A 12,833-nucleotide genomic window follows, 5' to 3' on the forward strand; every position below is an offset into this window, starting at 1 on the left:
AATGAAGAGGACGTGGGTCAGGTGGGAGTGGGGGCCCAGGGAGGATACAGAGGTGGTTTTCAGGGGAGGTTGGGGGCTCCCTCATGGCTCTCCCCTGCCCAACTTTTCCCCAGAGTTCAGCCGACGCTGGTGTGTCCTTAGCGACGGGGTCTTAAGCTACTATGAGAATGAGCGGGCAGTGACCCCCAACGGGGAGATTCGTGCCAGCGAGATTGTGTGCCTGGCAGTGCCCCCTCCTGACACCCATGGGTGAGCACCCCTGGCGCAGAATCACAGACTTATTGCTATAAGGTCCAACCCCCCCATTGAGGAAATGGTAGTAGGCCCAGAGAAGGGCAGAACCTTCCGAGGGTCACACAGCAACCTGGGGCTGGAGCCGGGTCTCCTGAGGCCCCAGTCTAGGGCTTTCCCACCACCTCTTAGAGGGCCGAGGAAAGGGCAGTGGGCAGGGGGTGGAGGCAGGGCTATGTGGGGTGGGTCACGGCTGGGCTGGGCGGGCCTGACTCCTGGCCTGTGTATCTACAGCTTTGAGCACACCTTTGAGGTGTACACAGAGGGAGAGCGGCTGTACCTGTTTGGGCTGGAGAGTGCAGAGCTGGCTCGTGAGTGGGTCAAGTGCATTGCAAAGGTGGGCCTGGGTTAGTGGGCAGGTATGGGGAGTCTGACAGGGCCCAGGGTTGGACCTCCTGGCTGTTGCCATGTACTGCAGCTCCCCTGCCTCATGAATGGAGGGAGCAGACACGGGGCAGGCTTCTTGAGCCAAGGGCCTGACATAATCTGCAGTTCCCTAGCGGGGAGGTCAGGAAACCTGTGGAAGAAGGGCTGTGGGCCTTGCACTCCCTAGGTGCTCAATACATGTTTAATAATGAGTAACAGAGCCATCTTAGGATGAACAGTACTGACTCCAGAGGAAGTGAGCTCCTTGCTGTGTAAGAAGAAGGCAGGGAGACTACAGAGCTCTCCCTTGGGGACCAGAGCCAGGTGCCCTGTGGGGCCCCCCTGGGCTGTGAGGGCCTGTGACTTTTATTTACTTGGTCTTTGATCAGTCATCAGTGAGCCTTCTGACGGTCAGTCCTCTGAACCCTGCGGACCCAGCTGAACCAGTCTTGGTCCTGGCTCTTCAGTGGTTCCCTGGCGGGGGAGACAGGTGGGGCCCAGACAGCAATAATACAGTAATCAGTGCTGCAGCAGAGGGCAGAGAAGGGGCATCTCTGAAGGTGTCTGGGAACGTTTTCCAGAGGAAGACACATCTGAGTGGGTATGAAGTGGGGCATGATACCCGAGTTCATGAACTGTGCTGGGTTCTGCCCTGGGGAAGAGAGAGGAGATAGCTGGGTGGGATATGGGCACGTGCCCACAAGCCAAAGAGCTGGAGGGTCCCAGGCAGGCAGTGCTGTTGGCTGATGCAGTCTCCTCAGCTACCTTCCCTTTCCCTTGGCCTCCCCACCAGGCGTTCACACCTCCCCTGGCTGAAGATCTGCTGGCCTGGGATTTTGAGCGGCTTGGGCGCCTACCTTACAAAGCTGGCCTGAGCCTACAGCGGGCCCAGGAGGGCTGGTTCTCCCTCACTGGCTCTGAGCTCCGTGCTGTCTTCCCAGAGGGGCCCTGTGAGGAGCCGCTACAACTTCGGAAACTGCAGGAGCTTTGTGCGTGGACCCAGCCCTGGGCCCCTAACTTCTAGGACGCCCCATCCTGGGCTCCCAGGCCCCCAGCCCCTCCCTGGAAGTCTGAACTCTACCCTGGCCTGGCTGGAAGGAGCTAGCCTGCCCTCTTATGTGCTCTCCTGCCCTTGGGGTATTATCTCAGCAACTCCATGTATTGGGGGGTGGGTCCCAGGGATGTATGTACCCAGAGAAGCTCAGGAGGGAGTCGGTTGGGGACCATGAACAGGACCTCACCTCGACCGGCCCCCTCCACAGCCGTCCAAGGGGACAGCGAGAACCAGGTGCTGGTGCTGGTGGAGCGAAGGAGGTGAGCCCTGGACTCCCTGGGGGGCTCCGAGAAGCCTGGGGCAGTCTGAGAGGCTTGGGAGGGGTCCGGCAGGGATGAGCCCCCAAGTGACGGACTATCTCCCGCCGCCCCCCACCCCCCCAGGACGCTGTACATCCAGGGGGAGCGACGGCTGGACTTCACAGGCTGGCTGGGGGCCATCCAGAAAGCAGCGGCCAGCTCAGGGGACACGCTGTCGGAGCAGCAGCTCGGAGACTCAGATATCCCCGTGATTGTGTACCGCTGTGTGGACTACATCACGCAGTGTGGTGAGCCCCGCCCCCGCGTGCAGGTCCCGCCCCACCCGGGGAGACTGCCGTCCTGCCCGCCCCCTTCCAGGCCAAGCCCCGCCTTCCCAGGATCCCTCTGACCGTAGCTGTGAGGTCCCGCCCCCCCCCACTCAGTCCCTCCCCTCTCCAGGCTTGACGTCCGAGGGCATCTACCGCAAGTGCGGGCAGACGTCAAAGACTCAGCGGCTGCTGGAGAGCCTACGGCAGGACGCTCGGTCTGTGCGCCTCAAGGAGGGGGAGCAGCACGTGGATGATGTCTCCTCAGCACTCAAGCGCTTCCTGCGAGACCTGCCCGATGGGCTCTTCACTCGCGCCCAGCGCCTGGCCTGGCTGGACACTTCAGGTGGGCCCTGCCCGCAGTCCTTGTCCATCCTGAGACCCGGGCTAGTGCTGCAGGCTTGGCCACTCCTATCCCAGGATTACCTCCCTTCCGCTCCCCATCCATGCACTTGGACACTTGGACGAGGCATGCCCCAGGGGACAAGCTCCAGTTCCCCTCCCTTCCTCTGCTTCTCCTTCCATTGTCACTCTAAACAGAACCAGGAAGTGTGCTAGGGTGAGAGGGGGAGCAGCCAGAGGGGTGGGACAGGGGAGGTGGCTGGTGGGGGCGGGGGCTTCTTGAGCTGATCTATCTCTCCTCACCCAGAGATTGAGGATGAGGAGGAGAAGGTCTCCAGGTACCGAGAGCTCCTGGCTCGTCTGCCTCCAGTCAACCGTGCCACAGCGAAGGCCCTTATCAGCCACCTGTACTGGTGAGGAACATTACTGTGGTATGGCTCTGGGGGGATGGGGTGGAAAAGATTCTTCTACTCCCAGCCTGGCCAGCTGCCCTCTCCTCAGAACCAGGTAGGCCTGGGAACTGAATGACTTTTGATGTGCCCTGATCTTGGACACTTTTGTCTCCCAACTTACTTCCTGCAGGGCGGGTGGAATAGAGGAGGTTTCAGTTCAGACCCAGGGGACCTTGGCCAGATCTCCCAGCTTCCCAGCTCTGTTCCTTTCCAGGACCCCAAGCATGGCCAGAAAGACTGTGCCCCTTAACTAGTGGTGCACTCTGACCAGGACCTTCCTTGGCCTGACTCTGGGAGCCAGTCATGGACCTGCTTGGAACTGGGAAGGTGAAGGGGGGAAGTTCTGGACCAGACTTCTCACTTGAGCTTTCTGTCTTCCGCTGTCCAGCGTCCAGTGCTTCTCAGACACAAACCAGATGAACACACACAACTTGGCTATTGTGTTTGGGCCCACGCTCTTCCAGACTGATGGGCAGGACTACAAGGCTGGCCGTGTGGTGGAAGACCTCATCAGCCATTATGTGGTGGTGTTTAGTGTGCGTCGTCGGCCAGTGGGCAGTGGAGGGCAGGGGTGAGCCTCTCGGGTGGCAGTGACCATCTGTCTGTGTCCCCCCTCCCAGGTAGATGAGGAGGAGCTGAGGAAGCAGAAGGAGGAGATCACTGCCATTGTGAAGATGCGTGTGGCTGGCACCGCCAGTGGGACCCAGGTGAAAGACAGGGCCTGGGGGAGGGGGCTCGGGACAGCTGCCTGCACCCACTGCCCAGACCTCCAGCTGAGCCCTGTCCCCTCACAGCACGCCGGTGACTTCATCTGCACGGTGTACCTGGAGGAGAAGAAGGCAGACACAGAACAGCATATCAAGGTGGGGACTGGGGACCTAGAAGCCAGGGGACCAGGAAAGGCAGATTGGGCCAGGCATAGGCTCAGGTGACCAGGGGAGCAGAACTTCCATCCCAAGGGGGAGCCCTAGTTTGGAACCTGTATGTGGCTGGTGCCAGGGCCTCTTTGCCTCCTCCCCACCCAGCTCCTCAGGAGCACTTAGGGACACTCCCCCGGCACCCCAGGACTCCAGAGGGCCTGAGGGGCAGGCTCAGCTCCTGGATCACACAATGAGGTTGTGGCAGGGCAGGGGCAGGGGCGGGGTGGAATGACCTCTTCCTCCTCGGCCACTGCAGATCCCGGCATCCATGACAGCTGAGGAGCTCACCTTGGAGATCCTGGATCGCAGGAATGTGGGCATCAGGGAGAGGGACTACTGGACCTGCTTCGAGGTCAATGAGAGGGAGGAGGCAGGTGGGTGGCCACCAGGATTGGTGCAGAGTATGGCATGGCCCGTACCTGTCTGGGCTGCAGTCCCAGTGTGTCCTCCCCTGCCCCGCAGTGTGGCGACAGTGGTGGTCAAGGGAGTGTTGGATGACGGATGTTTCTGTCACATGGTCATCTCAGTGATGGTGGCGATAGTGTGCTGGCAGGGGTTGAGGTGATGACTGTAATGTGGCTGATGGGAAGGGCGATGAAGGAGGTAGGTGGTGTCGGCTATGACGATGCGTTCTCCTTGTCAGAATGGTGTTGTTTGCAAGGGCGGTGGTACTGAATTTGATAATGGGATTGGCGATGAAGGGAGTAGTAGGTGGTGATGGCCATGCAAGAGGGTTGGGCTGTGGTGGTGTTTGTGAGGGTGGTGGTAAAGGAGGTGATAAAGGCATTTTAGGATAAAGGGTGGTCTTAATAGCAGTGGTGGATGAGGGTATATCTGTTCATTTGTTTTCCTGTGATTTGTTGAGTGCCGGCCACTGGGCTGGGGAGCCAGACACACTGTCCCTCCCCTCACGGGGGTTAGTGTGGTCTGGAATGGACACCAATGCCGCGATCACCGTAATAACCTACAGCCGAGGCAGTGGTAACTGCCGTGCAGGAAGGGCCGCAGCACCCTCAGCGCTCATAACAGGCTCTCTGGCTTTGCAGTCCCTGTGCTGGGAGGTGAAGAAGGGTAGGAGTTACTTGGTGAAGGGGGAGAAAAGCACCTCCAGGCAGTGGGAGTGGCACAGGCGAATGTCTTGTGGTGGCCATGGACTCACCCTTCTGAGGAGCTTGAGATGGCAGTGAAGGGGTTGTGTCAAGGAGTGAGCCTGGAGGCAGAGACGGAGGTGGCCACCAGGCCTGACCACCATGCAAGGCCATTGAAGGGTTAGCGATGGGAGTTTGGAGAGGTTGTTCCTTGCTGTTGGGTAGGGAGAGGTGGGGGCGGGGAACGAGACACACGCTGGAGACCACATGGAAGACTGCGGCGTTAGTCCAAGGACAAATGGTAACTCGGGCCAGCATGGCAACAATGATGGACAGAAGCAAAGAGATTCGACATATGGAGGGAAGATGGGGAGACTTTGTTTCTGGCTTGAGTGGTTTGGTGGGTGGTGTTTTCCTAGATGGGGGCACACAGGAAAGATGGCTGGCTTGGTTTTGGACGTGTGGGTTGGAGCAGCTTTGGTCCCAGGCAGATGTGTCGAGCCTGAAGCTCGGGTGTGGAAAGGGCGGTCCCATTGGTGGCGTGTTGTGCTGCTAGTAGGCCTTGGGAGTGGGCGGAGCCCGGGGACATACGTGTGTGCTCCAGGCCTCAGTGCTGTAAGGCCACACGGTGACAGTAGGTGTGACCTCTCCCCAGAGCGCCCCCTGCACTTTGCGGAGAAGGTGCTGCCCATCCTGCACGGGCTGGGCACAGACAGCTACCTGGTGGTGAAGAAGCACCCGTCCATGGAGGCCATGCTGCTGTACCTGGGTAGGTGGTGTACTGGGGGGGGTGGTGTCCCTGCAGGGCTGGGTAGGCTGGTGGGTCCCTTCATCTGGAGCCCGGGCAGGAGCTGCTCAGGCAGAGGGGGCCTCGCGGGCAGGCCTGTCTGGTGGCGGGAACAGGCTGGGGCGGTTTCCTTCATCCTGGGACCTTCCCCTGGGTGTCCATGTCCTTGGGCCGGCGGTCGGGGCAGCCCATGCCCACTCCAGTCTTCCCCCAGCCAGCCATGTGGGCGACACCAAGCACGGCATGATGAAGTTCCGTGAGGACCGTAGCCTCCTGGGCCTGGGCCTGCCCTCGGGTGGCTTTCACGATCGATACTTCATCCTCAACAGCAGCTGTCTGCGGCTCTACAAGGAGATCCGGGTGAGTGACCCCAGTGGGTCCGGCCATGCAATGAGCACTGGCACCCAAGTGTGCTCACACACCCGTTCACAAACATTTGCCAGTGTCTGCCAGTGAGAGCATCCCCATCGCGGGTTCCGGGGACAGCACAGTGGTGGGGGAGAGCTATAGACTCTCAGGGCCCTCCTCCTGTGGCCCTCGGTGGCCACTCTTCTGTGCCCTGGGGCCCCACTAGGCTCTAGTGCCTGCATGCCATCACATCAGGCTCATGCCGTCTCACCTGCGCCTGTGCCTTGTCATGGCACCTGCAAGAACATGCCACGTGGTGGCAGCCCCCACGTGTGGCCCCTGCAGGCCTCGCCACTTCACAGGTCGTCCCTCCTCCATGCCCACTGTGTCCACATGCTAGGTGTCCTCCCAGATCTTGGCACCCCGCCCCCAGCATCTTCTGTACGTACCTGCCACAGCCTACCATGCACCACTACACACACTGTCCTGGCTCTGGACCTGGACCTCCTTCTTCCATAACCCTGATCCTCTATCAAACAGAGCCAGAGGCCGTGGAGCGGGGCCCCTGAGACCGTGAGTAGCTACGAGCCAACTGCCAGCTTCCTTACACCGCCTGGGGGCCAAGTGAGCCTGATGGGAGCCTGGGGACGCAGCCAGAGCTCATGGCCATCTCCAGGCATGGTTCCCTGACCCCTCACGAGTCAGCATGGGCTCCCACCCTGGGGCTTGTGGCCTAGGCTCCTGCCCTTCATCCCAACCCTGCCCCAGAGTCCTTTCCCCAAGGCAGAACCCCCATCAGTTTTGCAAAGGACTCAGTGTGGAGGCTGTGGAGCCAGTAACGGAGGCTCCTAGGTTTGAATTATAGCTCTGACCCTCATCTCCCACCACCCCTGCGGCCATTCTCTCCCCAGCCCTGGAGAGAATTTCAGGAGTGTCAGAATGTCCATGCTACTGGCCTGATCCTAAAATGCCGGGGTGGGACTACATAGGCCTGTGGTGTGATCCCACCTGTGGTAGGAGTTCCCACTCAGCCTCCCTGGCTGCTTGCCAGCCCTTATGTGCACACCTCTGGGAGAGGGGATTATCCACTTCTCCCTCGGGACTGCCCTATCCCTAGAGGGATAGTTCTGCCTGGCAGAGGCCCTTACTCAAGTTCAGCTGAGAATCTGCCTCCTGTGATGCTCCCAGCTATGCCTCAAGGGCCACAAAGCATAGATGCCCTGCAGAGGTGAGCAGCAGAAATGTGTTTCCAGGGGCACCTGGGTGGCTCAGTCGTTAAGCGTCTGCCTTCGGCTCAGGGCGTGATCCCGGAGTTCTGGGATCGAGCCCCATGTCAGGCTCTTCTACTGGGAGCCTGCTTCTTCCTCTCCCACTCCCCCTGCTTGTGTTCCCTGTCTTGCTGGCTGTCTCTCTCTCCATCAAATAAATTTTAAAAATCTTAAAAAAAAAAAAAGGTGTTTCTAAGCCCAGGGTTCTAGCCTGAGCTCCCACAGCTGCTCCCACCAGTGACTCCAGCCCTTCCTGTTCCTTGCCTCTCCTGAGGACACTGGACAGGCCTAGCTGCCATGGAGGGAGCAGAGCAGGTAGACCAGGACCCTCACCTCCCTCTCTTTGCACATTATACCTCTATTAATGTAGCCTGGGCTCCTGCAGACCCTTGCGGGGAATGCCTCCTCTTCTCTCCTTTGCCTCCCTCTGTGATTACTTACTTCTGAGTCTGTTTGCCCCTGCACTCAGTCTCCCTTGGTTCTGGGATGTTATTTCCCCGACCCCCTCTTTATAGGGGTGCTTAGCCCCTTGGAGAAGAGCAAGACCCTCAGTGTGGGCAGAGGGGTAGGAGGATGGCTGAGGCACCTGGAAAAGCAGCTGCTGATCCCTTTAGCATGGAGGGGAGAAGACAGGAGAACTAGAAAAGGATCTAATGTTTATCGAGTGAGGTTTAGTGCCCAGCCCTCCCCATACTAGGACATGTAATCTCTCTGTTGTCCTGTGAGGGGGGGCTATTGTCCCCATCTCGCACGTGAGAAAACAGGCTTTGAGTGACTTGCCGAAGGTGATCTCTAGGTGGTAGCCTGGGAGTCAAACCCAGATTTTTAGCATCAGAGTTCAAGCTCTTCCTTCCTTGAAGGAATCAAGGCCTCAGCAGCTGGGCTGATCAGTGCAGGACCAAGTGGTGCTCGCCAAATGGCAGCTAGCCCCTCTGCCCTGACAGAAGCCCCAGGAGAGTGTGGTTTGGCTACTGAGGTGTTGGTCATTCTGGTATTTGCTGGTTTATGGAGCAACAGATGGAATATTTGAAATCGGGACAATATCCAGCAGTTCAGGATATGCAAACACCCAAGCCTTGTTCCGGGCATCTTCCGTTGTTAAAGACCTGGAGACTCCTGGGAAAGTCACATTCTAGAAAAATCTTGGTTCCAGCAGAGGTCTTTGAGCATCAGGGGGTGAACTTGATTCTCTTGCAGTGACCTCATACCTCAGAGATGCTGGAAACATGAGCTGTTCGATTAGAAACGAAGTCCCACATCGACTGACGTCCCCCTCCCCCTCCCCATCTCAGCCACACTCCTGTCACATGGGGACCATGCATATGCCACACACACCAGAGCCTGAGGAAGTGGAGGTCTGAGGACAGGTTTTTTTGAATTCCGAGGGAGCCACAGTCTGGTTTGAATTCCTTGAGTCCCACAGTTCTCTCCACGCCCTGACTGGAACCGTCATCATTCCTGTGTCACACCCACGAGCCTGTTCCTTCCACTCACAACTCACTCTACCCCTTGCTTCTGGTTCTCTTTCCCTGGCACCCACCACTCAACTTCTTCCAGGCCCTCAGCCTGCTTTCCATTGCCTCAGCCTGCCGCCTTCCATACTTGCAACCTAGTTTTCCCCACGTCCTTTCCGCTGTCCTCCCCAGAGCCTGCCATTTTCCCTGCCCACAGACCCATTTCTTTCATGACCTCTATCTCAAGTCATTCCTGTGACCTGGCTCCTTCCAGCCTGCCATCTGACGTCGTCAGTGCTCTCGGCCTGGCTTCTTCCCTGCCTGCATGGAGGTTTTCTTTCTTGCTGTATTCACCCACGCTGCGTTTGCCCGGTATCCGCAGCCTGATTTCCCATCCCACTGCCCTGTTTGCTCCAGGCCCTCTTGGGCACATGGCCATTGTCATGTCAGGTGCTATGTGTAGAAGACATAGGGATCCCCCCTCAGGGCCTTGGTTCTCAGGGAGGGTCAGGGTAAAAGCAGGGCGAAAGGTCCTAGTAAGTCCTCTTAAACTACATCCCCTGTGACAGCACCCAAGTCTCCACTCATCCCTAGGTAGCCCATCCTTTTGCAGCCACACAGGGAGTCTACCAATCCCCGAAACTTTCCACCTCCCTGGCCATCCTCTAGTCCCCTCTTTTCTGTTCCTGCTGAGGAGCCATGCCTGGGGGTGGCTGGGAGCAATGGTGGGAGCAGGGTGGAGGTGGCTCAATCTTTGACCCCCAGTTTTGGTTGTAAGTGAGTCCCCCTCCCCTACCATCCACCCTGGTGCCCGGCTGGTGCCTGGAGTGCCTGGTGGGGGCAGGGCTTCAAGCAGGTGGCTCCCAAAGCAAGAGGAAGGCTCATTAGCTTGACGTCCAATCCGCCTCTTCCTTGGGGGTCACTGCTCCCATACCCCTGCCTCGGAGCCAGCCTGCTCCTTCCAAGCCCAGACCCATATGCAGAGGGGGGGCCAGAGGCGTGCTTGTCTGTGATCTACTGCCCCTCCCCAGTACATCGGTCTCTCGCTTTCTGACCTAGACCACTGGAAAGTTCTTCCTTTGGCCTACCAGACAGCCATCCTGCTTCAGCTTGAGTCATTAGCCTTCCCCTGGTGGAACCAAAGAGCTGGTAGCTGCTGATCCCACACGTCTTCTGGTCACACGGTCAACCCTGAAGCCTCCGTGGGGTGGAGAGGGGTGAGGAGTAAATCACCGGAGACAGGCAGACCTAAGCAGCCCACAGAGGCTCTCAGGTCCTACGCGCTTGTTCAGTTTTGTGCCAGAGGGTGACGTGCAGACTTCTCCCTCCATTGACAGTCAGTTCAGCCTATGCTGCGAGTCAGTTCTCCGGTTTGTGGGGCCGCAGGGAGGGCCCAGAGATGACTGCTCTGTGTCATCCTACTGGAACAGCTGCCTCGGGGACTGAGGGTTGACTGTCTGATGCCGCTGCAGGGACAGAGGCCGGGGGGCTCAGTTGGGCTGGATTGCGAACAGGAAGGGCTTTGTCCGGAAGGCTTCCTGGAGGAGGTTCCTTGTGCCGGGATGCAAAGGGGGTGGGGAGAGGGAGGTGGGAGGTACCCAGTCACCCCAATTCCTGCCCTGACTGACTGAAGTGCCATCCCTCTGCCCTCGCCCACCCCAGAGTCACCGGCCTGAGAAGGAGTGGCCTGTCAGGAGTCTCAAAGTCTACCTGGGAGTGAAGAAGAAACTGCGGCCACCCACCTGGTGAGCTGGGGCCGGGAGCTGGGAGAGCTCAGAACTGATGAGGGGGGCTTTGGACTTGACAGGGGTTGGTACCATAATTCTGAGGGTGTGGTCAGCAGCAGCAGTGTCACTTGGAAACATGAATAGCCCAGACTCTTGGTCCCACCCCAGACCTGCTGAGTCATGGACCCTGGGGGTGGGGCCAGCAGTCTGTGTGGTAACAAGCCATCCAGGGGGCTCTGATGCTTGCTCATGTTTGCGAACCACTGGCCTGGATTGAAATCCTGTCACTGACTACCTCTGGGACCTTTCTGTGCCTCACTTCCCACATCTGTGGAATGCAGAAAATAATGGTACACCTGTATGTTTTTGAGAGGGAAAGCGATGCATGGCCACTATTATTATTAATTGCAGTCGCCAGATCTGGTTTCCTGACTTTCTCCTCTCATCCGTGGGCTGTGCCTGTTGTCTCTCAGGGACTTGGGCAGGCCTGGGGGTGGGGTGGGGTGGGGGTGGGGAGCCAGGGGCCTGGGAGGCTGGTGCGGGCTAAGAGGAAGAAGCAGTGGCCAGAACGTGCTGTGCTTGCAAGAAGGCCCTGACCTCTGCCCCCTGGCTCTGGCCCAGGTGTCTGGGCTTTGTCCTGGGCACCTGGGCTCAGAGGCCTCTGTGGGCTGGCAAGTGACTCCACCTGCCCCCCTCTGCAGCTGGGGCTTCACAGTGGTGCACGAGACTGAGAAGCATGAGAAGCAGCAGTGGTGAGTGTGGGCCCTGGCCTGAGACCCCAGGCTGAGGAGAGATGGTTGCGTGTCCCCTTTGGTTGGGTCCTTTCACTGTCCACATCTGTGCCCTGCCCGGAGGCCCTGGGCTGGGGAGACAGGCGGGGTGTTCCGTGCTCAGCCTTGGCAGTGTCCCGATCTGTGCCCTACCCCGCAGGTACCTCTGCTGCGAGACGCAGATGGAACTCCGGGAGTGGTTTGCCACCTTCCTCTTTGTGCAGGTACCGGGTGGAGGGGGGGGGTCCTGGGAGGCTTCCATTCTGGGGAATGGGACTGTTTGTTTCTTCACTATCTTGGCCACCAATTGCTTCAAGGAGATTTTGCGTTGCTTTTAACTCATTTGTTAGTTCATTCACTCAGTAAGCCCTTCCTAGAGTCTATGCTGGTCCAGCCCCAAGCCAGGTGTGGTAGAGACAGGGTGGAGACCCCTGCCCTCAGGCATCCCCAGGTGGAAAAGAACACAGACTTAGAAGTGGCCCGTTAAATAGCCCAGTGTGGTCAGTGTGTGGAAACAGAGAAAAGCTTTGGGGCCCTCCCTGGGGGAGGTGGTGGGTGGGGAAGGCAGCAGGGAGGGAGTGTCATGGGAGCTGAGTCCGAGGATGAGGAAGCCTTCACCGAGAAGGTGGTGGGGGAGGGGGACGGCCTCTGGGCAGAGGGAACAGTTGATCCAGAGGCATGGCAGGAGAACTACAGCTTGCCAGGTGGGGTGCAAAGAGAGAAGGCAGGAGTGCCAGAAGTTGACACTGGAAAGGGAGTCAGGAGCCATATCTCAAAGAGCCTTGAAGGCCATTCCCAGGAAGCCGAAGTTGACCTAGTCAGCATTTTGAAGGGAGAGTTAGAAGCAAGAAAGTGGTGTGCAGGTTCGTGTCTGAGAGGGCTCGTTCTGGATGCGGTGTGCTGGGGAGGACAGACTGAGGGAGTCGGGTGGCTGCTGCAGCGGGCCAGGTGGGTACAGGCTAGGAAGGGCTTGGAGCCAGAGCAGGGCTGGGGTTGGACTCAAGCCATAGATTTTAAACCAGAGCTTAGAATTGTTTAGGGAAAAGGAAGACAGAACTGTACCAGGGCCCTGAGCTGAGTCCTTTTAACCCTGAGCTTCCTGGTGGTCAAGCCTAAAGGGAAACAGGTGGATTCTATCGTTTTCTTGGTTTCTGATGAAAGGAGGCAGACACATGTTCCTCTAGAACTGTTTTCTCGGTGCCGCATTCTTGGAGCAGTTTGCGGACCTGGAGGTGGGAGTTGTTGAGTAACATCACGGGCTGGGTTTTGCCAAGGATACAGTCATGTTCTCCTCTAACAGCTGCTTCTCATATTGACTGGGATCAAAGCGGAGGGTGTCACCTCAGATCACAGCTGCATGCATTTCTGGGAAGGGCGGGTGGGTCCGAGCTGAGCGTCTGG

The 12,833-nt window shown here is 58.5% G+C and overlaps 1 protein-coding gene across 9 annotated transcripts in view; it reads left to right on the forward strand.

The window, feature by feature from the left end:
- Positions 1-12,833, forward strand: part of ARAP1 (ArfGAP with RhoGAP domain, ankyrin repeat and PH domain 1) — a 62,419-nt gene that overhangs the window by 48,479 nt on the left and 1,107 nt on the right. For 5 of the 9 annotated variants that reach the window (XM_019807888.2, XM_034666384.1, XM_034666387.1 and 2 more), the window contains 17 exons: positions 114-249; positions 526-628; positions 1,451-1,646; positions 1,920-1,971; positions 2,095-2,258; positions 2,410-2,622; positions 2,926-3,031; positions 3,459-3,606; positions 3,691-3,777; positions 3,865-3,933; positions 4,247-4,364; positions 5,734-5,847; positions 6,080-6,225; positions 6,754-6,786; positions 10,598-10,680; positions 11,364-11,414; positions 11,593-11,656. In XM_019807888.2, coding sequence (XP_019663447.2) covers positions 114-249; positions 526-628; positions 1,451-1,646; positions 1,920-1,971; positions 2,095-2,258; positions 2,410-2,622; positions 2,926-3,031; positions 3,459-3,606; positions 3,691-3,777; positions 3,865-3,933; positions 4,247-4,364; positions 5,734-5,847; positions 6,080-6,225; positions 6,754-6,786; positions 10,598-10,680; positions 11,364-11,414; positions 11,593-11,656 — 1,883 coding nt within the window. Of the gene's footprint in view, positions 1-113; positions 250-525; positions 629-1,450; positions 1,647-1,919; positions 1,972-2,094; positions 2,259-2,409; positions 2,623-2,925; positions 3,032-3,458; positions 3,607-3,690; positions 3,778-3,864; positions 3,934-4,246; positions 4,365-5,733; positions 5,848-6,079; positions 6,226-6,753; positions 6,787-10,597; positions 10,681-11,363; positions 11,415-11,592; positions 11,657-12,833 lie in introns of those variants that run through there. The other 4 variants (XM_019807890.2, XM_034666386.1, XR_004627162.1 and 1 more) reach the window with 3 other exon arrangements.

The sequence above is a fragment of the Ailuropoda melanoleuca genome, chromosome 8, assembly GCF_002007445.2.
Source record: "Ailuropoda melanoleuca isolate Jingjing chromosome 8, ASM200744v2, whole genome shotgun sequence".
Taxonomy (NCBI): domain Eukaryota; kingdom Metazoa; phylum Chordata; class Mammalia; order Carnivora; family Ursidae; genus Ailuropoda; species Ailuropoda melanoleuca.